Genomic DNA, 26,556 nt, shown 5'->3' with positions numbered 1-26,556 from the left:
AAGTTGACCTTGAGAGAATCCTGGACTAGAACTTCCAAGTCTCTTTGCTCTTCAGACTTCTGAATTTTCTCCCCGCTTAGAAAATAGTCCATGATAGTCGATGCTTTTATTCTTACCAAAGTGCATGTCCTCACACTTTCCCACATTGTACTCCATCTGCCACTTCTTTGCCCATGCTCCTAACCTGTCCAAATCCTCAATATTACCTGTCTGTCTCTACCTATCATTGTATCATCTGCAAACCTAGCCAGAATGCCCTCAGTACCTTCATTAGTTCAATAAGGTACAAAGTGAAAAGTGTGGTCCCAACACTGATCTTTGAGGAACATCACTTGTCACTGGTTGCCATCCTGAGAAAGACCCTTTTAACCCCATTCTCTGCTTTGTGCCAGAGATCCAATCTTCTATTCGTGCTAGCATGAAGGTGACGGCGAGCACAAGGGGGCATAGCTTTAAATTGAGGGTTGGAAGATATAGGACGGATGTCAGAGGTGGTTTCTTTACTCAGTAGTAAGGGAATGGAACGCTTTGCCTGCAACGGCAGTAGATTCGCCAACTTTAGGTACGTTTAAGTCATCATTGGATAAGCATATGGACGTACGTGGAATAGTGTAGGTTAGATGGGCTTCAGATCGGTATGACAGGTCGGCACAACATCGAGGGCTGAAGGGCCTGTACTGTGCTGTAATGTTCTATGTTCTAGCACCTTCCCTCTAACACCATGGCTCTTACTGAGTAACATCCTGTGCTGCACCTTGCCAAAGGCCTTCTGGAAGTCCAGGTAGATAACATCCATTGGGTCTCCTTGGTCTAATCTGCTAGTTACCTTCTCAAAGAATTCTAGCAGATTTGTCAGGCATGACCTCCCTTTGATGAAACCATGCTGATTTTACCATGCACTTCCAAGTATTCAGAAATCTTATCCTTCACTATGGGCTCTAAAGTCTTACCCATGACCGAGGTTAGGCTAATCAGCCTGTAATTTTCCATCTTTTGCCTTACTCCCTTTATAACAGGGGTGTCATGTTGGGTATTTTCCATGCCTCTGTGACCCTCCCTGACTCTAGTGATTCCTGTAAGATCACCACTGATGCCCCCACTATCTCCTCAGCTATCTCCTTAAGAACTTTGGGGTGTAGTCCATCTGGTTCTGGTGGTTTATCCACCTTCAGATCATTGTTTTTCTAGTACCTTCTCCTTAGTGATGGCCACCATACTCGGCTCTGCTCCCTGACTGTCTCGAATTTTTGGAGTATTGCTTGTGTCTTCCACTTTGAGGACTGATGCAAAGTAATTATTCAGTTCCTTAGCCATTTCCTGGTTGCCCACTACTATCCGGTGCCATTTTCCAGCAGTCCGATGTCCTCTTTTGCCTGTTATATATCTAAAGAAACTCTTACAGTCCTCTTTTATATTACTGACCAGCTTACCCTCTATTTAATCTTCATCCTATTTTTTGTTGCCCTCTGGTATTTCTAAGCTTCCCAATCTTCTGGTTTCCCACTGCCCTTCGCCATATTGTATGCTTTCTCTTTTGCTTTAATGCTATCCCTGACTTTCCGAGTCAGCCATGGTTGCCTCAATATCCCTGTACCATGCTTCTTTTTCCTAGGGATGAACTTCTGCTCTCTCTCCTGAATTACTCTTAGAAAATCCTGCCATTGCTGTTCCACTGTCTTTCCTGCTAGGCTTCTCTCCCAGTCAATTCTGCCCAGCTCCCCCCTCATGCCTTTGTTGCCTTTATTCAGGGTAATACGTTACCTCTGATTCTCTCTGCTCCCTCTCAAATTGCAGAGTAAATTCTATCATACTATGCTCACTACCTCCTTAAGGGTTCCTTCACCTTAAGGTCCTTATCAAGTCTGCCTCATTGCACAACACTAAATCCAGTACTGCCTGTTCCCTAGTGGGCTCCACCACAAACTGCTCCAAAAGGCCATCTTGTAGACATTCCACAAATTTCTTTTCTCACAATCCACTACCAGCCTGACTTTCCCAGTCCACCTGCATATTGAAATCCCCTGTGATCACTGTAACTTTGCCTTTCTTACACACCTTTTCTATCTCCTGGTGTATCTTTTGCCACCGCTCCTGACTACTGTTTTGAGGCTTATACATAATTCCAACTATGGTTTTTCTTTATCTCTGCAGTTCCTCAACCCTCTCCACACAGATTCTATGTCATCTGCCCTCTACTTTGTTTCTTACTGTTGATGTATTTTCAATTCTTACTAATTAGGCAACCCCAACTCCTCTGCCCATCTGCCTATCTTTTCTATAAGATGTGTATCCTTGGATATTTGGTTCCCAATCCTGAACCCCTTGCAGTCATGTCTCCCTGATGCCCACCGCATCATATCTGCCAATTTCGATCTAAGCCACCAGCTCATTTACCTTCTTTCTTATACTCCATGCATTTCAGATTAAACACCTTCAATCCTGTATTAACCGTCCCTCTTCTCATTGCCACTCATTTATCCAGTGTGCTTGAAGTTTGATTCCTAACCCTTTCAAAATACTTGGTCCTATTTCTGTGTTGGAGACTTTAATAACCTCTCCTGAGTTTTCCTTCCCCGCATTTTTTTCATATTTTTCCACACTTTGGAATCTATTCCTACAAATGTTAGTCTGTTGCCTTCTCCCCCAGTGGGGGACGTTTTACCCTTCCTTTCCTCCCTTTCCAGTTTCAAGTCCTGTTGACCAGCCCATTTTACCCTTTTCACTAGAACATGGGTCCCAGTTCGGTTCAGGGGGGCCGTCCCAGCGGTACAGATCACTCCTGTTCCAATACTGATGCCAGTGCCCCATGAAAAGGAACCCCCTCTTTCCCGCACCACTTCTTTAGCCACATTTTTACTTCCCTTTATTTTTGTGTCCCCTGCCAATTTTTAGGTGGCTCAGGCAGTAATCTGGAGATTATAACCCTTGAGGACTTGCTCTTTAATTTCATTCTTAGCTCCTGATAATCCCTGAACAGTTTGTCTTTCCTAGTCTTGCCTATGTTGTTTGTTCTGATGTGGACCACAACTGGATTCCCCCCTCCCTCTCCAATATCCTTTCAAGCCGGTCAGAGATATCCCTTACTCCGGCATCGGGCAGGAAACACATTATGTGGGGGTCTCAATCCTGTTTACAAAGGATACCATCTATTCCCCTGATTATAGAATCCTCTACCACTACCACATGTCTTTTTGCCCCCACCCCCTTTGAATAGATTCCCGTGCCATGGTGCAGTGGCCAGTTGGCTACTTTACCTCATCCACACAGGGAGCAAGTACCTTGCACCCATTGGAGAAGGTCAAGAGCTGAGGCTCCTCTTCCTGAATGCAGGATCCCTCAACCTGCCTCACTTGTAGTCACCCAATGCTGTCCCTAACCACTGACCAAATTTGAAGTACTTAATCTACCAGGTGTGACTGCCTGTTGAAACAGCATCCTGGTACTTCTTCCCCTCTTGGATGTTCCGCAGTGTTTGAAGCTCAGATTCGATCTCATCAACTGAGGTGAGGTTCCTTCAGCAACCAACACCTGCTGCAGTTGTGGTCATAGCTATTCATAATGGGATCAGCCAGATCCCACATCATACAGTTGCAATACATCACCTGTACAACCATTCCTACTGAGTTAGTTACTAGCCCCCTCTGATGAACGGTCTAGGCCCCCAACACCAGCTTTTCTGCTCCTGACATGCTGCATTCATCCACCTCCACATTTTGTTATCTTGGATTCTCCAACATCTGCAGTTCCTATTATCTCTATTTACCAGCATTAGTTACAGGAGATAGCAAGGAAATAATTTAGATAGAGTTGATAGCCAGAGACTATTTCCCAGGGCAGAAATGGCTAGCACGAGGGGTCATAGTTTTAAGCTGGTTGGTGGAAAGTATAGAGGGGATGTCAGAGGCAGGTTCTTTACACAGTTGTGAGAGCATGGAATGCGTTGCCAGCAGCAGTTGTGTAAGCAAGGTCATTGGGGTCATTTAAGAGGCTGCTGGACATGCATATGGTCACAGAAATTTGAGGGTGCATACATGAGGATCAATGGTCGGCACAACATCGTGGGCTGAAGGGCCTGTTCTGTGCTGTTCTATGTTCTATTGTTTAGGGTCTAAGTGACAATACTCCCTCCACAAGCTCCTGTTCAGTAGTGGACTGTGCTGATGCAAATCTTCATCCCAGCCACCAATTAGCATTATTGCCAACTTTTACTGAATGCTTGTCTTCACTCAAACTTGGAGGGTGTCTTGCTGAGATCCTCCTTCTCATGGTGGTGAATGCACAGGCGAATCTTCAGCCTCACTTGCCAATCAGCGTTGTCACCTCCTTCTGACTTCCACTCAGCTTGTTAGGAGCTGAGGCAGCTGAGCTGTTCAGTGTTTAAACTGCAGACTCTACCATATTGCCTTTAAGAATTGGGTAGATGGGTTGCTTTTGTTTGTTTCCTGCCTCTGACACCATGACTTCACCTCTATTTGGTACTGATGAAGTTTCCACCGTAGTCCTGTGAGTGTCTCAACGCGATCAAGTTCTGAGTTAAACTGAATAGGGTTATTTTTTTCAGGAGTCTAATGCCGGGTGTACTTGTGATGCCCTGTACACCAGAGCTGTGTGGATATCTTGTTGCTGGACAGTTGGCTCACAAGAGGGCGTTCCAATTGATTGCAAAGGCACTGCAGGGATTTGAGGTGACTGCAGTATATTGGACACGTCTTTGAAGCAGATAGAAATGCATCAATCCCTGTTATTCTAATACTTTTAACCCCCTTTCTGTCGACCCCATGAAGGTCGGTAACTCGTGAAGCAAGAGCCATCTCTAATGTTGCTCAAACTAGTCCTCTGGTGAAACAATTTTTCACATTTAGAGATAATGTTTTATCTGCACAAGGGGTATAAGTGATAAATTTTCTTGGCCAACAAAGTGTGGAGCCTGGAATGTCGACTTTCCTGCTCCTCGGATGCTGTCTGACCTGTCGTGCTCCTCCAGCTCCGCATTTTGTTGACTTTGACTTCCAGCACCTGCAGTTCTTCTTCTCTCCTGCATTCTCTTGGCCTCACCCTCTCAGAGATTTCTGTTTCCTGAATAGCATTTGTGACTTGACATGATTCCCACTTGTTTTAAATGTGATATCCTGAATAGAAAATCAAACGTTTCAGAACAGCAGAGATAACGAAGTGTGAAGCTGGATGAACACAGCAGGCCAAGCAGCATCTCGGGAGCACAAAAGCTGACGTTTCGGACCTAAACCCTTCATCCCGAAACGTCAGCTTTTGTGCTCCTGAGATGCTGCTTGGCCTGCTGTGCTCATCCAGCCTCACACTTTGTCATCTCCGATTCTCCAGCATCTGCAGTTCCCATTATCACTGTTTCAGAACGGCAATTCATTGCTATTCCAATACTTCCCAGCAGAGGTCACTGTAACCTCACTGATGTTAAAGCCCAAAAATACCAACGATGTTGAACAGAGTGAAGAAAGACTTCTATTAATATAGTGCTTTTCAAGACGTCCCAAAGTGCTTTGATATAAATGAAACAGTTTTGAAGGATGGTCACTTGTTGAAAATGCAGCAGCCAGTATTTGAACAGAGGACTCCTACCATTAGATAACCAGATCATTATTTTTGCAAGGTTGGTTGAGGGATAAATTACTGCACAGAACTTCCCTCTCTTCCTTAAAATAGTCGCATAGGATCTGTTACATTGACACAATAGAGCAGTTGTGAGCACAGGTTAACATTCTTTCTGAAAGGCCAATGGACCTTTTTTATAACGTAGGTCTATTTTTAGTCACTGGGCCAGAAGGAGAAATATTGAAACCCGAGAATTGGCGCAGAGCTAAGACCGTTGGGAATGATAAATTAGGTAAAAAGATTGAAATTAATCATTGCGTGAAATCAGCAACCAAGAGGCAACCAATCTAAGATATGCAAAAATATCACAATATACAGGCAGTGAATCCTAAACAAAGCTTTGTTAACTGTGGAAATGAAGCCAGAGGAGATTGGTTCAAACTGGTCACAGGCCTAAATATTTCAGTAAACACGCCAAACAAGATCCAAAGTAACTTCAGGGTTATTCTTGAAAGGCCATTTTTTGTGACTAATAAAAATAACCAGCGTAGTAGAGATCTGAGAACAGCCAGAAACGCACAAGGTTGACCAGACACACTATCAAAGAGGAAGACAAATGAAGTTATTGCTTGAGGCTTAATAAAACCTTTTGACCATTGCCAAAATAGTTCCTTATGTCTGCACCACAATTTATGTTGACTAGGCATTCAGGAACTGCAAGCACAGCTGAAATTCCAAAAACATGCCCTGAAAGAAAATACAGATGCAATAATCCAAGAATGATAAATGAATGCTTGAACCTAAGAGAATGAACATTAAACTTTTCAAATAGTTCTAATCTTTCAAAAAAAAATGTTATAACCTCTTTCCCTACAGGTTACCTTCTTTTCTCATTTATATTGTAAAACATTGAGCATTTTTATTTTATTTTTCAAGCTAGCTCTGAGCAAAGCTCTATTTATGAAGTTGAGAGATGTACGGATCACCAAGTGCAGTAAATTTTGAACATAGTGCTCTCCTTTGTCCAGCAAGCATCATTGTACTGTTCAACAAGCTTTAAATTGGCACTTGACGCTCAGTGACCATGGACCAAATATGCAGATAATACGAACATTTACAGCAAATGAAGAAATTGTATGAGGGTCTGTCTCTCGTGCTATTGTAAAAGCACATATATGTATGCTAAGAAACTGAAATTGAAAATGTGTAATTGACGTAAGTACCAGGGTAGTGACATAGGAGTCACAACGGTGGCCTCGATGGGCCAAATAGCCTCTTTCCGCACTGTAGGGATTCTAAGATTCAATGCAGTCAGTTTCAGTCCATCATATCCCTGGATTTGTGCAACTTTATTTCTTCTGACTGCCTGTCCATTTCCTCTTCTACCTAATAACGGGCAGTGTGTTACTGGTCATTAAGAGCCACTGCATTTTATTTTATTAAAGTCATTTTTGTTCACCACTGCCCGTCTGTATCTCTCAAATTGCCTCCATCATCCTTGTACCACAAGAAGGATAAGGTTTATGGCCTTTTCCAATGTTGTTAACCCCATAGAAAGTTGCTCACAAATATCTAGTGTGGTCGGTGCCATGGTTTCCCATTGGCAGTATTAATCCACTGCCAACAGACTGGGCATCTTGGCATGCAGCAGTAATGATGCAAGAAAGCAGATAAGCAGCTGATCACTTTCAAGTATTCATACTCAGCAAATCAGAAATCTGCAACTGTTATGATCCCAAACAACTGTACAACTGGACAAGTCAGATCCAGATGGCAAACTGACTTCATATACCCTTAGTCTGTCACTGAGCAGATGCATAAGAGGTGGCCGATGTACTTTTGGACAAAAAAAATTATTACACACAATTTTAAAAAAAAGTATATCTGACAATTTGGAAAGGTCTCATTCTAAACAGAAAAAGTAAGCATTCACCTGTTTTTCCCAGGAGTATCCTCTGCAGGTATTCAGTCACCCAGTGAAGAATCACTCCTATCTTCGTTCTTGTATCGCTCACCCAGTTGGTAAGATCTCAAGTAGTTACTTTCAGTGACTTTCTGTGCATTCACCAGATGTGATTCTGTCTGTGTTTCCTGCAATACTCTGGCACAAGTTGAAACAGCGGCGTTTCTCGAAGGAAAAAATGTGCTTTTTTTTTGCAGTTCCCCTGGTCGTTAGGAACATTCATCCTATGTTTACTCTGTGTAGTCCTGCTAGAATTTTAAGTTTCTAGGAGATCTCCCTTCATTCTTTTGAATTCCAGTGATTATTGATCTTACCAATCCATATATCAGTCCTGCCATCCCAAGATTTAGCCTGGTATCACTTTTTCCTACCTACTTCCGATAGTCTTCGACTCCCTGGGTGGTCAAGACTGTATCTACTCTGCCTTGAAAATATTTCATGACCCCATCTCCACTGCTGGGTAAGATCATTTCAAAGGCAAATAATCCTTTTGAGTTAAAATTCCTCTTCATCATCCTAAACAGGAGATGTATTATTTTTGGACTCTGTCTCCCAGTCCTGCAAGGGGAAATGACCAGTCAGCACCCTCCCTGTTGAATACCCTAAGTAAGTCAATAATGTAATATACTGAGTAATGTTATGATAAGATCCCTTTGCATCTTTCTCAAATCCTATGGACACAGGCTCAGCCTTTCTTTATAGGATGACTCCTCTATCACAGATATCAGTTGAGTGAACATTCTGTGAACTACTTCTAAAGCATTTACACTCTTTCTTTAATAAGGAGACTATAACTACACACTCTCGTAGATGAAGGCTCACCAATGGTTCATATAACTATTTCAAAACATCCCCACTTCTAAATTCCATTCCTGGGCAATAAATGACAATACCTTATTTGCATTCCTAGTAACTTGCTGTAACTGCACACTAACTCTGTGACCCAGGTGCCAGGACATTCAAGTCTACCTTCATTTAAGCAGCAACTGATGGAATAATTAGCATCTCTTGGATGAATTAATCAAGATGGACCAAATGGCCCTCCACAAACATGCAGTATTTATTTAATTATATAAAGATTTCACTCAGCATGTTTTGCAGTTTAATGCTGGGGCATACTGAAATCGGTTTTTAATGGCTTTTGATTTACATCACAGAGGCATCCATAATCCAGCTGCAAGCGGATTTGGTTTAGTAACCTGACTTGAGGTGATGCATGACATAAAACTAATTTGAAATGATGGTAGGGTATCTGCAGTTGGCACAGAATGTAATTAACCTTTTGTATGGTAATCTAAATAGAGCTACACACTCAGCCTGACCCATGGTAACTGCACTTAGGAATTAATTAACAAGATGCAAAAAGCCGATAAGATGTTCCTGCTTGTTGGCACTGACTGGAATATTGATGTAAATGAAGAGGATGTATTGAGTAAGGAATTTCTGAAACAAATGCAGGAAATGCTGAGAATGCTTGTTGGTGTGAGCAGCAATACCAAATAAGAATTGCTGAATATTTTATCACTTGGGATGTGCGTTGATAAAGGGCAGTGTCAATATTTGCTAAACAGTCTCGGCTTCTACGTGCTGGAAACTGTTAATGATTTTAGAGATTTATATTGACATGCTTAGTTAATTTAGAGTTTTTTTAAAAGCATTGTATGGAAAGAAATGATATCTAACACACCTCCACTGTGGGACCCCCACTGAGAAATTTCCAATTCAGACGAGTTCTTTGGAATGATTGAGGAGAATTTGTTGAAGTCATATTCACATATTGTTATGGGAACCTTGAGAGACAACAGAAAACCTGTAGACTGAGTAAGCCTAGGGGTTGGGGGGGGATGGGTAATGAGGGTCCAGCAACAAGTTAATGATTTGTTGCATTTCAGTTAATATCCAATAATGTGTACACTTCTGACAATAAATTTTTGTGTCTTGCTGGGGTGACCACCTTATCCAGAGGATGAGTGTGTAACATTGGCTCTGCTGACACTGCACAGGCGCAACCATTGTTTGTAGGGGAAAGCAAAGGCCTCGTGGCATTATCGCTGGACTGTTAATCCAGAGACCCAAGTAATGATTTGGAACCTGGGTTTGAATCCTGACATGGCAGATGGTGGAGTTTGAATTCCGTAAAATCTGCGATTAGAAGTCTAACGATGACCACCAAACTATTGTCGATTATCAGGAGGAAAAAGAAAACCCATCAGGTCTTTAGGGAAGAAAACTCATCCTTACCTGGTCTGGCCTACATGTGACTCCAGGCCCACAGCAACGTGGTTGAGTGTTAACTGTCACTTGGGTAATAAGTGCTCGCCTAGCCACCGATGTCCTCATTATGTGAAAGCTATTTTGAAGAAAAGTCAAATGACTGGGAACTGATTGTGGAAATATCACTGGAACGGGGAAAAATCCAGCTCTGACTCCTTTTTAGAAGGAAGAGAAATTGAGTTCTTAAAAACATCAAACCTGCAACCTTTTTGATCTGAGATAGACTAGCCACTAATTAAGCTTCAGCTTATACTTTTGGAGACTGTTAACACAGCTCCTGGATAAAAAGTCATAAAAATATTTCACCATCACCATTGTATTCTTTTGAAGAAGATCCAAGTTGTTGAATATGTGTAATGAAACTCTTGATCCAAAAGCCTAAGAAACCAAAGAGTATTGAAAATAGGAGTCCTGTGGGATAGACAGGCAGATTTTCGATTGAACCAGGAACTGGTTGCATTATCATGGATGTAGAGTTATTAATAAAAGTGCCAAGGGTCAGTGCTTACATGAGTTGCTCTTTATTTGCTCTTTATCCAAGGTTTGAATGGAGGTGACACAGGAACTGCCTGCACATTTCGTGGATAATGCTAAGATATGGGACAGTCTAGAAATGTAGAAGCGAAAAATAGATCATTTGCCAGCAGATCTGGCTATTATGACGAGTTGGCTGACTCTTGGCAGTTGACATTATAATAAATGTAACATTATACGTGTGGATGGTGCCAGGTCCATATAGGTGTTCATCCTGATGCATTACATCGTCAAGTGTGCTTGCTGAAGTAGCAGCCATGGATGTGGTCATATGTGAATCACTGAAAGACCCCTAAACTGGCATTGCAAGGCTATTGCAAGAGCAAATAGTGGTATGAGTTGTCAGAATGGATGAATACAAAATATTAGACTGTTTCTGTTTATGAAGTAATTGGCGCAAACAAAAAGAGAGCTGTGAAAATGATCACCTGCACGTGTACGCATGAGCCCAGTGAGGTCAGTTAATGGTGATGGATGTCACTAAGCCGTTATCGACTTGCAGCCCATCCTGGACCTAAAATGACAAGCTCTGCACAGGTACAAACAACCTGTTTGTTTGTTTGTTTCTGAATTTCCACTGTCCACAGGTGCCTGTAACTGAGAACCTTAGACGAAGGCCAAAGGGTGTTAAGTATTGTTGACCACTGACCAGCTGGGCAGCTCCTCTTGGCTGAGCTCAGGAGAGGGAGTAGCACACAGCTAGATGTGGACCTAGTCAGAGAGAGAGGGCTGATGGTGGCAGCACAGAGAAGCCCCCATCTCCTTTCCACTTGGAAAGGCAGCTGCATTGTACCTTCTGGCAGTGATGTTCCTACAAAACACAGCCTTTTGAACGTGGCTTTATTCGGGCCTTAAGCTGAATGCTGCACGTATGTTCTGGTGTCCGCTGGCTGTATCGCAATACCTGCTTCTATTAATATAAAACAAAGGACTATAGACGCCGGAGATCTCTGGAATAAGAACAGAAGTTCTGGGAGAAACTCAGCAGATCTGGCAGCATCTGTGGAGAGGGAAACAGAGTTAATGTTTCGAGTCCAGTGACAACTCGTCAGACTTGAGAGCAGCTAGGAAAAGGTACAATTTATATTGATGGGGAAGGTGGAGATGGCATGAACATCACTTTCCATGTCTAGTACCCACCCCCACACACCAGGCACTGTCATGATATGGGCTGCTTTCAGCACATCCGAACCATTTTTCACCAACTTACAGGGCCAGCGGTCACCTGATTCAACATTTCTTCTTCCCAGGTTTACTATCAACCATCTGTCTGTCTGCCTACCTGACTTTGCTCTCGCCCTTGCCCTTGCTTATGTGCTCTCGCTCTCTCCCCACAGATGCTCCAGACCTGTTGAGTTTCTCTAGCACCTTCTGTTCTTGTTGCTTCTGTTAATATCTTCTCTGGACCTATCCTTCTGCAACCTTTACCGCTCTGTTTCCCCTTTGCGCTATGATGCATTGATACAGAAACCAGAAGCAGGAATAGGTCATTTGGCCCTTCGAGCCTGCTGATGATCCAACTCAGTCCCCTATTCCTGTTTTATTCCCACACCATTTAGCCCTAAGAACTGTAAATGCCTTCAAGAAGGAATCAGATAATGTTTTAGCCTCTGTGATAATGGGAACTGCAGATGCTGGAGAGTCCAAGATAATAAAATGTGAGGCTGGATGAACGCAGCAGGCCCAGCAGCATCTCAGGAGCACAAAAGCTGACGTTTCGGGCCTAGACCCTTCATCAGAGAGGGGGATGGGGTGAGGGTTCTGGAATAAATAGGGAGAGAGGGGGAGGCGGACCGAAGATGGAGAGAAAAGAAGTTTGCAGAACACCTCCGCTCGATTCGCAATAAGCAACTGCACCTCCCAGTCACAAACCATTTCCACTCCCCATCCCATTCCTCAGACGACCTGTCCATCATGGGCCTCCTGCAGTGCCATAATGATGCCACCCGAAGGTTGCAGGAACAGCAACTCATATGCCGCTTGGAAACCCTGCAGCCCAATGGTATCAATGTCGACTTCACCAGCTTCAAAATCTCCCCTTCCCCCACTGCATCCCAAAACCAGCCCAGTCCGTCCCCTCCCCCCACTGCACCACCCAACCAGCCCAGCTCTTCCCCTCCACCCACTGCATCCCAAAACCAGTCCAACCTGTCTCTGCCTCCCTAACCTGTTCTTCCTCTCACCCATCCCTTCCAGCCAGCTCAAGCTGCAAGTCCATCTCCTACCTACTAACCTCATCCCACCTCCTTGACCTGTCCGTCTTCCCTGGACTGACCTATCCCCTCCCTACCTCCCCACCTATGCTCTCCTCTCCACCTATCTTCTTTACTCTCCATCTTCGGTCCACCTCCCCCTCTCTCCCTATTTATTTCAGTTCCCTCTCCCCATCCCCCTCTCTGATGAAGGGTCTAGGCCCGAAACGTCAGCTTTTGTGCTCCTGAGATGCTGCTGGGCCTGCTGTGTTCATCCAGCCTCACATTTTATTATCTTATGTTTTAGCCTCTACCGTTTTTGGTGGCAGAGAATTCCTCATCACTTTGAGTGAAAAAGGTCGTCTTCTTGTGATCTGTATCTTTACTTTTAGTCCATTTGTCCCTCCTCAGTTTTTGTACAGTGTAAAACCCATCACTTCTTCCAAATCTCTGCAGTTCTGAAGAAGAATCATTTTCGACTTGAAACTTTAACTCTCTTCCTCTCTCCATGGATGTAGCCAGATGGTTGAAGTTTCTGCAGCACTTCCTGTTTTTATTGTTGATTTCCTGCATCTGCTGTTTTTGTTGAGATAATCCCAAGGGTCAGGGTCTGATTCAAGACCCACCACTGCAGTGGCTGGAATGTAGATTACAGTCATAATATCTACAAATGAAGACTGGTTTGGGAATCTAACATCAATTGTTACTTAAAATAAAAATTAACTTGTTCACTAATGACCTTCAAGGAAGGAAATCTGCCATCCTTACCTGATCTGTCCTATATGTGACTCCAGACCAACAGCAAGGTGGTTGACTCTTAACTGCTCTGTGAAATGACTGAGAAATCCGTTTGAGGGCAATTAAAGATGGGCTACAAATGCTGGCCTTGCCAGTGACATGCACATCCCATAAAAGGATAAAATCAGTCTCAGTATATGGGATATTCGACCAGGGGTTGGAATACAGGACGTGAATGTAACATTTTCAAGCGTGGCACCAAATTAACTGCTACAGTAAGCATCTTTTACAGGATGAGCTGTTGATTATGGAGCTGTTTTGTAGATGAGAGCAGATGTTTCTTCGCTGAACTTCCTGACTTTTATTTAATCCCTCCTGATCAGTAAAGTGACCACAAAAATCTAACAATATTTCACGTTGCAAGGATCCAATTTATTGGAATGAAAGCTTCCCCAACGCTGAATAGGTGATGAAGTTTCATGTCCGTTTGTCACTGTAATACCTTCATTCTGGTCAGCTGTCTAGCATACTCTTGGGGGTTTTTGTGCCTAGTCTCAATGCTTCTGTCATGTGTATGATTGTGGCCGTAAATACTGATTGCTCAGCTACAGCTAAAGTTTACGGTTTTGCTTCGGTGGTGATTTTTATTTTCACTGAATCATGCAATTTCCTTCCAATGTGAGTGGGTATTTGCTAGTTGATGAGATTTAAGGTCAGACCATCCGTGGGTGTCTACAGCAGTGATTGATTCATCAAGCTATGCTGCGACAAAGCCACAGAACAAGCTGGCATTTAAATGCATCCAAAGTCATGACCATCTTTCCCATCAATTGGTTACGCAGTGGAATCACCTCTGTGTGTGTGTGTGTGTGTGTGTGTGTGTGTGTGTGTGTGTGTGTGTGTGTGTGTGTGTTTACCCAGGGAAACAATGTCTCCTGCAGATAGAAGCACATACACCACTGCTCATGCAGAGGAACAGAGTATCCATGGTTACAGAAGCCAGATCAACACATACCTGTTGATACAAGCTTTTGTGCGGTTGAATTCACAAGATGGATCACTCTGTCCTTCAGAGTTTGCACAGAGTCTCAAAGTCTCCGATACCATCTCGGTGTGCCAGCTTGTGAAGTGGCAGAAGGCAGCTTCTTCCAGATATTTCTGATGCCATAGACCATGTAAGAAACAGGAAATGAATTGTAAGTGGTTCCATGGAAATGCCCAGGTTGTAAATTCCTAATGCTAACTCAAATTGAGCATCATAAAGTTATACAGCACTGAAACTGATCTCCAGATTGTTGAGATTGTTTGTCTTATGCTGACTGTATGGACATGTTGATGCAATCATTTTCATGTTTCTGTCATCTGTTTTGATTCCTTGAGCTTACTAAGCTAATTTTCAACCTATCAAAATGCTGTTTGGAAATGTTTAAAGCTGATTTTGAGTTCCATTCTAATTGTACAGCGCACCTGTTTTCCAATAGGAAGGCGAAGTGCTGAAAAGATGAGAATTGAACCAGGAGAACTGCTCCACCATTTTCCTTTGGTGGGTGGGCAAAACCCATGGTTCAGGTGGGTACAGGCCCAAGACCTGAAGTCCACTCTACAAGAGATTCTTGGTATCATCTCCCTGCCACCTCTCCTCAGTGTTTTTTACAGCAGTCATGAGCGATATTTCTCATTTAACCAGTTCAGACATGTTATTTGGAGCACGTGGGACCTGAATCCAGGCCTTCTGCCCCAGAAGTGGGGGCACTACCGCGGCATCACAAGCGCACCGTCAGTTCACGATTAAATGTCCAAATTTCAGCTCTGAAGAAGTGTCATTGAACTGCGGACGTTTTTGTTTCTCTCTCTACAGATGCTGCCAGAACTGCTGAGTTTCTCCAGCATTATCTGTTTTTTAACCAAGTAACTGAGTCTGTCCTCTTCAATCAGGCACAAAGTCCTCTTTGTGTCCCTCAGATTCTTCAGTTGGTTCCAAATGCAACCTGGTGTCTTCTCTCTCCTGGTGATTTATGTGGTTGACTTGTATGTTATTTCCTCCAGTGTCACTGTCTGCACTTTGTGTTTGGACCTTACTCATTGCTTCAAGCTGTGAAGGCAGAACCCCATGTACAGCAGCAAATCAGGTATTTGTCTGCACCACGATACCAAACGGTAAGTACTAATATGAAAAATAAAATTATTTTCTGCAAATCATACTGTAATGGATTGGGTGCATTTTTTTTCCAAACTCTGCACTCAGCATTTAGGAAATATATTTAGAAAATGTTTGACAACTGCTTTTAAAGGAAGTACCGTAAATATTAACTCTTTTAGATCACAGGCTAAAAATTGAATTATTTTTGGAATCTTTTATGTTTCAGCTTCATTCTATCCCCCCAACTTAAAACACCTCGTTTTTGTGGTGCTGAGTGGGTTTGAGTCTATCAACAATACAATGCTCAGCAGTTTAAACCTGAACTCTGTGACAAACCTGACAGTATCCAACAGTGATATCGCCAGCATTGAGCAAGGAGCCTTCGATTCTTTCCTCCACCTCACTGGCCTCAATCTAAATGGTAACAAACTCTCAACGATCAACGCTGCTTGGTTTTCTGATGCTGCCAGTCTGATTAGCCTTTCCCTGTCCAGAAACAGAATTCAAGCAATTGGGGTAGACACCCTATCTGGCTTCTCCAATCTGGTTGAACTTTACCTCTCTCAGAATAAGATAAGCACAATAGCTGACCAGAGTCTCTGCGGGAATTTGAAGCTCTCCATTCTGGACCTCTCCAGCAATAAGCTGGTTTTCCTGACAGGACAGGCTTTGGCAGGGCCAAATCTCCAGAGGATCAGCCTTCACACCAATCCTTGGAGTTGTTTGTGTGAACATGCAGATTGGATGTCCTTTCTGAGAGGTAACTTGTTTTAATCAACTATGTTGTGCTGACTCTTGCTAATCAGTTATGAAGAGTCACTGGACTTGAAACATTAATGCTATTTTTCTCTCTCCAGATGCTGCCAGACCTTAGTTTCTCTGTTCCTTTCTGTTTACATTAGCAAACTTAGGAATGTTCTAATACTTAATTTTACATTATGAAAATAATTCAAATTTTCAGTCTTAGCAAAGAACAATGACATGTCATTATGGCATTGTATCACATATATTGGTTTATTCATTCAATCTTCAGAACATGTTCTCTCCCCTGTCCTTCCCAACTATCTAACCTAACTTTTTCTGTCTCTTCTCCCTTATGTTTGTCTGCCTTCCGCTCTACAGACTTTTCAAAATCCTGCTTGGTTGACCTTTCTTGTTGCTTCTCAAGGATCTTTAGGCCCTTTCACCCAGAATTCAAGATTTTTGAAAAGCACAATTCATCAAGTTTTTTTTCATGTTAATGTTGTGTTAATTTTCATTGGAGATTATAAAAAGAGAATGTTGCAAATATGTTGAAAGATCATTGGAATATATAACATGAAAGGTGATCATTTCATTGGAGCCTTGAACTTCAAAATGTAGTACAAATTATGTTTACAAATGTTAATTCAGTTTTGGTTCTGTCTTGCGCACATCCAAAGTTATTTGAAGTTTAAGCTTCACAGGAACTTTTGAAATGTCCTGCATTGATTGAAAATGTTGAGTTGGGTCTCTCTGAACAATTCTATCATCACTATTTCCAGATCTCAACAATAACTCTGTATTGGTACAAAGGTGTGCTGTTACTTGCAATGATCCCCCCAACTTGAAGGGAATCCCTGTCTGGAATGCGTCTGATTTTGCCTGCTCATTGACTACGAACACAAGCTGGTCTGACCAACACACAGAGCCTCAGAAACTCCACCCAATGTTACTGGGGCTCCTGGGTATGTTAAAGCAGATTTTTTGTTGTACATGTGTTTTTATGTGATGAAAACAAATAAGTTCCAGGTAAATGTGAAAGGTGGTTGCGATTTTCTTTTTTCTTTAAGGGAACGGTGATTTTTCAGCATTTGTGTATTGCTGGTAAAAAGACGCATATTGTCAAAGATTTTCGTCTCTCTCTCTTTGGGCCAATTTGTGAGTAGTACCAATGTAGAGAGTAAGCAACATAATAGAGGATAATATTGAATGGTTGGCTAGTTGACCGGTAGGTGTAATGCCACAGAGACTGCATAGTTAATGATGACTGACAGTCGCATAGATCTGATAGTACCTTCCCAAAACAAAAACCAAAGAACTGTAGATGCTGGAAATCCGGAACAAAACAGAAATTGCCAGGAATCGCAACAGATCTGGCAGCAACTGTGGAGATAGAATGCAGACTTAATATTTTGGGTCTAGTGACCCTTCTTCAGAACTGAATATAGCTGGGAAAAGGTTTGTATATACACTGATGATGGGTTGGGGAAATGGGGGAGCAACTCTGTGGGAAGCTAGAGAACTGATTGCTGGATCCCTTGCTGAGATATTTGTATAATCGATAGCTGCAGGTGAGGTGCTGGAAGACTGGAAAGTGGCTGATGTGGTGCCACTATTTAAGAAAGGTGGTAAGGAAAAGCCAGGGAACTAGAGATCGATGAGCCTGACATTGCTGGTGGGCAGTTTGTTGGAGGGAATCCTGAGGGACACGATTTACGTGTATTTAGAAAGGCAAGGACTGATTAGGGATAGTCAACATGGCTTTGTGTGTGGGAAATCATGTCTCATGAACTTGATTGCGTTTGTTGAAGAAGTAATGAAGAGGATTGATGAGGGTAGAGTGGTGGATGTGATCTATATGGGCTTCAGTGAGACATTTGACAAGTTTCCTCACGGTGGACTGGTTAGCAAGATGCTATGGAAAAAAGGGATAACTTAGCCATTAGGTTACTGAACTAGCTCAGAGGTGGTGGTGGAGGGTTGCTTTTCAGACTGGAGGCCAATGACCAGTGGTATTTCACACGGATCGGTGCTGGGTCCACTGTTTTTTGTCATTTATATGTACGATTTGGATGTGAATATAGGAGGTATAGTTTGTAAATTTGCAGATTACACTAAAATTGGAGGTGCAGTGGACGGCAAAGAAGGTTACGACAGAGTACCGTGGGATCTTGATCAAATGGGCCATTGGACCGAGGAGTGGCAGATGGAGTTTAATTTAGATGAATGTGGTTTGGAAAGGCAAATCAAGGCAGGATTTATACACATCCTAGGAAGTGTTGCTGAACAAAGAGACCTTGGAGTACAGGTTCATAGTTCCTTGAAACTGGATTCATAGGTGAACAGGAGAGTGTAGAAGGCATTCGTATGCTTGCCTTTATTGGTCAGTGCATTGAGTGTAGGAGTTGGGAGGTCATTTTGCAATGCTACAGGATATTATTTAGACTACTTTAGGAATAGTACATGCAATTCTCGCCTCCCTGCTATTGGAAGGATGTTGTGAAACTTGAAAGGGTTCAGAAAAGAGTTTTAAGGATGTTGCTTGGAGGATTTGAGCTACAGGGGGAGGCTGAATAGTCTGAGGCTGAGGGGTGACCTTATAGAAGTTTGTAAAATTGCGGAGGGCATGGATAGGGTGAATAGCCAAGGTCTATACCCTAGGAATCCAAAAGAAGACTGTATAGGTTTAAGATGAGAGGGGAGAGATTTGTAAGGGTCCCAACGGGCAACTGTTCAACGCAGAGGGTGGGTGCGTGTATGGAATGAGTTGCCAGAGGAAGTGGTGGAGGCTGATACAGTTACAGCATTTAAAAGGCATCTGGGTGAGTATATGAATAGGAAGGGTTTAGAGGGAGTGATAATGGGAACTGCAGATGCTGGAGAATCCAACATAACAAAGTGTGGAGCTGGATGAACACAGCAGGCCAAGCAGTATCTCAGGAGCACAATGGGACAAGATTAATTTAGGATATCTGGTCGGCATGGACAAGTGGGACTGAAGGATCTGTTTCCTGCTGTATGAATCTGACTCCATGACAGTCATCTGAGGTTGGAATTGCGGCCAGGTCCCTGGCACTGTGCTAACCACTGAGCCACCATGCCACCCTGCATGTGGACATGGAGCCCAGAGAGAGAGAAAAACAGAAAAATAACAGTTGGGCAGACAAGGGAAAGGGTAAAGGTTGGCCTGGGAGAATGAATAGCTGCTGGTGAAGACCATTAGTAGCTAACAATGGGTTGGTTATGATAGGAGCCCATGTGATGACAAGGCCTGGTGTGTGGGGATTTGGGTTTGGACACGGGAAAAGCTGCTCAGGTCCTAAAATTGTGGCATTCAATGTTGAGTCCCGAAAGCTGTGGGGTTTTCAAGTGGAAAATGAATTGTTATTCTTCCAACTTGTGCTGAGCTTTGCTGGAGCACTGTAGAAACACTGAGACAGAGATATATTGGCCAGGGAGCACAGTGGTATGTTGAAGTGGCAGGCAGCCTGAAGCTTACTGTGTTATTATCCTCCCAGACAGAATGTAGATGCTGCACAAAGTGGTCTCCCAATATGCATTTTATCTCCCCGATGTACAGTATACCACATTGTGAGCCATAAATAGACAAGATTGAGTGAAGTGGAGGTAAATCGCTGTCTCACCCTGGGGCCTTGGCCAGTGAGGAGGGAGGAAGTAAATGGGCAGGTTCTGCAATTAAATGAATGTGCCATGTTGATATGGCTGCATCCTGACCATAGAACATAGAACATAGAAAAGTACAGCACAGTACAGGCCCTTCGGCCCACAATGTTGTGCCGTGGAATAATCCTAATCCAAAAATAAAATAACCTAACCTACATTCCCCTCAATTCACTGCTGTCCATGTGCATGTCCAGCAGTCACTTAAATGTCACTAATGACTCCGCTTCCACGACTATCACTGGCAAACTATTCCATGTGCTCACAACTCTCTGGGTGAAGAACCTCCCCCTGACATCTCCTCTATACCTTCCTCCTAACACCTTAAAACTATGACCCCTCGTGGCAGTCAATCCTGCCCTGGGGAAAAGTCTCTGGCTATCGACTTTATCCATGCCTCTCATTACCTTGTACACCTCGATCAGGTCACCTCTCTTCCTCCTTCTCTCCAGAGTGAAAAGTCCGAGCTCAGTCAACCTCTCCTTGTAAGACAAGCCCTTCCAGTCCAGGCAGCATCCTGTTAAAACTCCTTTGCACCCTCTCCAAAGCCTCCACATCTTTCCTATAATAGGGCGACCGGGACTGGACACAATATTCCAAGTGTGGTCTCACCAGGGTTTTGTAGAGCTGCAGCATAACCTCGTGGCTCTTAAAGTCAATCCCCCCGTTAATGAAAGCCAAAACACCATATGCTTTCTAAACAACCTTTTCCACCTGGGCGGCAACCCAGCAACCACCTGCCAACCAATCAGCACTGTCCTCCTGTTCCGTATAATTGGTGTTTTCCCATTCCTTTGCTTCCTATGGATTGCTCTGATGAGTACAAGATGAAGAACTTTGGCAAAACGTGACTGTTTTTTCAGCAAATGCACAAGTACTGAGCTACCAAATGTTGATCTTCCAGCAGTTTTTCCAATGTGGATAATGGACGTGGTTGGTTCTGATTGGTACTGACTGGGGACAGGGTATCACCAACTCTGTCTCCAGTCTGTTTCGTTGGTCTGAATCAAAGCCACCCATTAGCTTGTTAAAACTGATGCCAGTGTTTCTAAGCTGAGAAGGGAGGGGAGTGAGTGAACTGTCATTCATGCTCCTGATCAATGCTCGTTGCACCCAACAGCGTAGATGAGGGGACAGGCTGGGTCATCTTGACAATCAGCATTCAACCTTGAAGCACAAGAATGTATAATTATAACTTTGATCTGATACTTTCTATACTTACAGCAACTTCACTAAAAAGGGAGACTGGGAAGAAATACTTGTGATCCTGGTGTTAACTGTGAGCATGCCTGCAACTGGTAAAGCTCAAAGCAAATTATGAAGGAAAATTGGAAAGACGTTTAAACTGCCCTTTCTCCTCCTCCACATGGGAATGAAACCTGTGACTTGGTCTCCTATTGGACTTTCTGTATATGGTGATGGCTGACTCTGTGATTCGATGCTGATTTCTGCCCCTTTCCTCATGTTCTTTGCTAATTTTTTCTTTATTCATTCATGAGATGTGGGAGTCACTGGCTGGACCTGCATTTATTGCCCATCCCTAATTGCCCAGAGGGCAGTTTAAGAGTCGACCACATTGCTGTGGGACTAGAGTTGTGTGTAGGCCAGGCCAGATAACGAGGGCAGTTGTCTTCCCTCTGGGACATTAGTGAACCAGACATGTTTTTCTGACAATTGACAATGGATTCATGGTCATCATCAGACTCTTAATTCCAACTTTTTACTGAATTTGAATTCCACAATCTGCCATGCCAGGATTCAAACCCAGGTCCCTAGAGCATAACCTGGATTTCTGGATTAACAGTCCAACAATAATACCACTAGGCCATCACCTCCCCATTGCCTCATTTCCTTCCCTAGCATCTATCTGCATTGGTGATCCAATTGATTGAAAATTTGTGCAAAGGTCTCTTTTCTCTGCATGAGCCTGTGATTTAAATGAAAGTGACCGGTTGATATTGACCCAGCTCCTATCAGCACAGCATCTCACTTTCACTCAGTGGGCCAGTGAAATGGGAATTTGAATACAAGAGCAAGGGGCTTATGTTGGAGCTGTGAACAGCATTAGTGAGACCGCAGCTGGAGTACAGCGTGCAATTCTGGTTACCACGCTATGAAAACGATGTGCGTACACATGAGAGAGGGTGGCAGAGGAGATTCACCTGGGCTGGAGTGTTTCCGCAATGAAGAGAGACTAGATAGACTGGGGTTAATTTCCAAAGAATAAGGGAAAGCTGATTGAAGAGTGCACAAGTGTGAGAGGCATAGACCTGGCAGATGGGAAGAATGTAGAAGAAGTAGAATGATCAATGACTTGGGGCATGGTTTTAAGATGAGACGCAGGAGGCTTAGAACAAAGTTGAGGGAATTTTTATTTCATCCAGAGCATGGTGAATATCTGGAACTCTCACTGCCTGGAGGTGGGAGAGTGAGGAACACTCAGTATTTAAAGAACTATTTAGATGAAGACTTGGAATACCATTGCATACAAGGGTATGGAGGGAAGTGCTAGAAAATGGGATTAGAATAGTTGGATAGATGTTTGATGACTGGCACAGATGTGATGGACTGAATGGCCTCTTTCAGTGCTGTTAAAAACTGTCTGACTCTAAACGAGGAGTTCACACTGGTGGTGTTGGACGGTGGGCTTAATGTTAATTTGATTTATTCAGCCCCATTCTACTTCACTGCCTGCTTCCTTGATTTCCTTCGATCCCAAAGATCCATCATCCTCAGCCTTAAATGCCTATGTCGGAGCAGGGACAGAGAAGTGCAGATTGTAATAGAGCCAGCATCAGATTTCGTCATCTTCTGATAAACCAAAAAGGCCATGTAGGAGAAGCTGGGATAAGTTTCACTCCCAGATGTTAGAGGCAATAGTGCAGTCTGACTTTACTTTATAATATTGTTTGTCTGGCAAGGTGAAGGATGGGCTTTTAAATTGAGCAGTCAACCACAAGCCGGTCAACTTTGCTCATGAATTGAGTGTAACTGTGTTTCTGTGCAGGGCTACTCCTCTTGCTGCTGCTGTTTCTGTTTCTGTTGGTGAAAAGGAAACAAGAGAAGGAGCAAGTAAAACCAGATGGGCAAGAGACCAATCAACAGGAAAAACACCCTCCGCGGGACTCTGCCAAAGAGAATTGCTCAAAGGACCACCAGTCCGCGCCCTGTGCTGGAGTCGAAGTGATTAATTCGGAGTCGTGTGCTGCAGTGTGGAAGAAACAAAATGAGTTTGCACCAGTGACAATGTCAGGGGCTCAGCAGGATGGAGAGCATCCTCAGTTAGCGAAAGGTGATCCAGAAATTCTGTGCATCACAAATGCATCTATCGTTTCATCGTTTTCTGAGGATTGGACAGGTTTTCCAAGCAAGAGATTTGTACAAAGTCACCAGGAAATGGAAAAACACAACAGCATCCCATCGCAAGGGAGCTTTGACCCACCACTGGCAGTGTTTGTGGAGCAGTCAGGATCAGCTCTGTATTCCCAATCAGTAAGCGATTCAACAGCATTGGACAAACCGTTCTTTAAGAAGCTGGGAAGGACTGATGGAGACAAGCAGGATAGGAATGGAAATGGCAAACCTGTGGGAATGATCCTACCACTGTCCAAAATGTCAACTGGGAATGACACCACTTGTCCAAACTTGAATTCAGATGAGGACTTGTCTTCATTGGCGAATATATCAAGAGGTCCACAAGGAGCAGCCGGATTAATCCACGACGAAGCTGATGAAGTATGTGATTCAAGTACAGATTTCACAAGCCATCTGACCACAAGACAACATGAGGTAAGTGTGACGCCATCGAAAGATGGAAACCAAAGAAATGCTGAAAATTCCAAAGTAAGAGTTGTGGGTGACAGAGGAGCAGAGCCAAGGCTGAAGGTTGATGTGATTGATCTGAAGAGTGAAGCCAATTTTGAAGAAGGTAGCCAGACATCAACGATAAGGGAAGACATGTCAATGACTAAAAGTTTGAGAAGAGTACAACTCAGCTCTGAGATAGACATTTTTCCAGGCACAAGATGTGATGCTATGATACCAGCCACACCAAACAGTGAACAAACAGTAAGCACAAGCTCACCAACCAAAGAGAAATCCTCCCGGAGCAGTGAATATGGGTATGTTAATCTATTGCATGAAATTGTGGAGAATCAAGGACGTCGCACCAGAGATCGATGGAAGCAAGCCACCAGATTTAAAATAATACACAAGTAATACCTTTTCGCACCATGGTTAATAGTTTGAGATGGTTATCAAAGCTCCGAGCCCAGTGATAGCGGTCTCCAGTTATACGATGGGGGATCTTAAATAGCATCATAGCACTTAATGAGAGATGGGAGACAAGCAGCAGAATTTTGGATGAGCCAAAGCTTATGGAGAGTCTACTCGAAGACCAGCTTGGAGAATATTAAAGTAGCTCTTGCAGAGATGTTTCCTTACTGTTGCACGGCCTCATTTAAAAAGAAAACAACTTCGAACTTGAAAAAGAGGTTTGGATTTTGGAGTAGGGTGAAATGGCCAGTGTCCGCCATTGTTACTCCACGAAACTCACGGTAACTTTGAGATTCTACATATCCACAGGCTAACATGGAAAGCTAGAGGTCTCTGTCATTGATTCCACACTTCTTTCCAAGAGGCAGTGTTGAGACATCCTCAAGTGCGAATCCCTGAATTCATAAGAGCTTCTGTACTTGTGCTATCATCTTGCTGGGGAAAAAAAAACTTGAAAATATTGAACTTTGATTAATGTGTAACTGTCTTTTGATGGCAAACTGGCCTCATAATTACTTCTAAACACCCTCACTGGCCGTGAAAAACTAATTTCAACTCCACATTCTAGTATAAAAAGGATATACATTTTGATTTGTTAACGTTTGTTTATATTTATAGTTTAGCTTCTAATGAAATCAAATCATTTACTTCTATATTAGAAAGTTTAATGTAAAAGTGAAAGACAACGTGTTTTTAAACTGTTTTGCTGTGAGAGAATTATTCTCAGAATCACAGAAACGTTACAGAGCAGAAGCAGGCCATTCGGCCCATTGTGGCTGCACCGGCTCTTCGAAATGAGCATGATTACCTAATGTCAAACTCCTGCCGTTCCCCCATACCTTACACACTACTTCGATGTAAATAACAATCCAATATTCAAAATAACTGCAGACATGAGCAAACCCAAGCCAGCTTTTGGAAAATATAGTGGGTTTGCATTTCCAAATGAATCCAATGCGAGACTGATTGGTCACTGCTTCAAAGTTGGAGCCACTGTAATCTTACTGTGCACAAACCCGCATCTTCAGCATAACATAAGAATAAAATGACTGCTCTAAATTCTCAAACTCCCTTTAAACAGCAAAATCTGTGCTGTTTTCTTCTGTTCTGCTCTTAGAATGGAGACAGCATCTGAGATATGATTCAACGCTATGCCAAATAACCTCTGCGTTCACTTCAGTTGGCCAATGGATCCAGTTAGCAGTTGCTAGCATCTGTTTGACTGTGTGGGATGATCAGGTCTGCGCCCAGTCAGAATCCACACAAGTTACATTCTTCAGCTGAGGGTCACCATCATTTAATCAAATAAGGGAACCCCCTCATCATCTCCGGTCTCCAGTTGGGGCACACTGTGTGGCTGTTTTGAAATAGAATAATTCACCTCACTGAAGGTCACAGGTATAATGACAAGGCAAGTGTCTTGTGGCATGTTAGTGAGTAATGCATCGTTGCTTCTAAATGTAAGCTGCCACTCACTTTAGGGCTTTGAACATTGAATAGAGATGCAATTATCTAAGTTGTGCAAATGTATTGCAGTCATAGATCATTGCAGATGTGAATTGAATTGCCTTTATCATAACATTAATAGTGGAATATCATGTTTGTTGAAAAAACAGTGGGAATATGGATTTAAAGTATAACATTTACTTCAATTCAACAAATGCATTTTTTCGCACACTGGGTAGAAATGAGTCTCAAAATTTATTTTGTTCTGTGATTTCCTATCAGCCAATCAAAACTATTTGTCATTCTTGTTCATGCTACTTATTTTGCAAAAGCTATATCATCATCTTTCTGAATAAATTATGCGGAATATGTACCTTTCACCTATGTTTCTTACTCTTTTATTCCTTACGTGGGTGCTTACTTTTGTAAATGTGGCATCGAAAACTGAAATAATAAATTCTGGGGAATGGATTGCGCAGTTTCATTGTATCTATGGTAATTGGGATAGAATATAAACCAAGCTGTACAGAGAGTCTACCCATCTCTCTCTCTCTGTGCTGGTTGCACAGAACCTTGGGATAAGCTGGCATCTCTGTAAATTTGCCTGGCTCTTTCCTGTGTCTCTGCAATTGTCCTCTCGATCAGCCTCATAGTGACTTGTAAATGTGACTCCTCACATGCAGAGGTTCACGTGCAGGACCCTAATCTTTGCAAACAGAAGGATCACATCCATGCATTGTGCCTTTACAACTAATGCTTGGTGGACATTCTGTTTGGAATTGCCTTGACCAATCAGACTGGACTTGTCTGGTTTGAAATCAAACAGAAGTGTGGTAGATAACTAAAAACCGAAAGAACTGCGGATGCTGTAAATCAGGAACAGAAACAAAATTGCTGGAGAAGCTCAGCAGGTCTGGCAGCATCTGTGAAGGAAAAAACAGTTAACGATTCGGGTCTGGTGATCCTTACTCAGAATGCTGAGGACAGTTCTGAGGAGGGGTCAC

General features: G+C 43.0%; 1 protein-coding gene across 3 annotated transcripts; it reads left to right on the top strand.

Moving 5' to 3' along the window:
- The first annotated feature begins 14,310 nt into the window (after positions 1-14,310).
- On the top strand, positions 14,311-25,932 carry LOC125465302 (uncharacterized). 3 transcript variants are annotated; one of them, XM_048558599.2, is made up of 5 exons: positions 14,311-14,465; positions 15,316-15,426; positions 15,636-16,169; positions 16,933-17,115; positions 22,839-25,932. In XM_048558599.2, the coding sequence occupies exons 1-5, from the start codon at positions 14,459-14,461 to the stop codon at positions 24,047-24,049; spliced, it is 2,046 nt and encodes a 681-aa protein (XP_048414556.2). In that variant the 5' UTR covers positions 14,311-14,458; the 3' UTR covers positions 24,050-25,932. The 3 variants fall into 3 exon arrangements, with proteins under 3 accessions (XP_048414556.2, XP_048414555.2, XP_048414557.2); XM_048558598.2 differs by having other exon boundaries at positions 14,751-15,426; XM_048558600.2 differs by lacking the exon at positions 15,316-15,426.
- The last annotated feature ends 624 nt before the right edge of the window (positions 25,933-26,556 follow it).

Source organism: Stegostoma tigrinum, chromosome 29 (assembly GCF_030684315.1).
Source record: "Stegostoma tigrinum isolate sSteTig4 chromosome 29, sSteTig4.hap1, whole genome shotgun sequence".
NCBI lineage: Eukaryota > Metazoa > Chordata > Chondrichthyes > Orectolobiformes > Stegostomatidae > Stegostoma > Stegostoma tigrinum.
The sequence above is the reverse complement of the archived record's forward strand: the minus strand, read 5'-3'. Positions and strand labels throughout refer to the sequence as shown.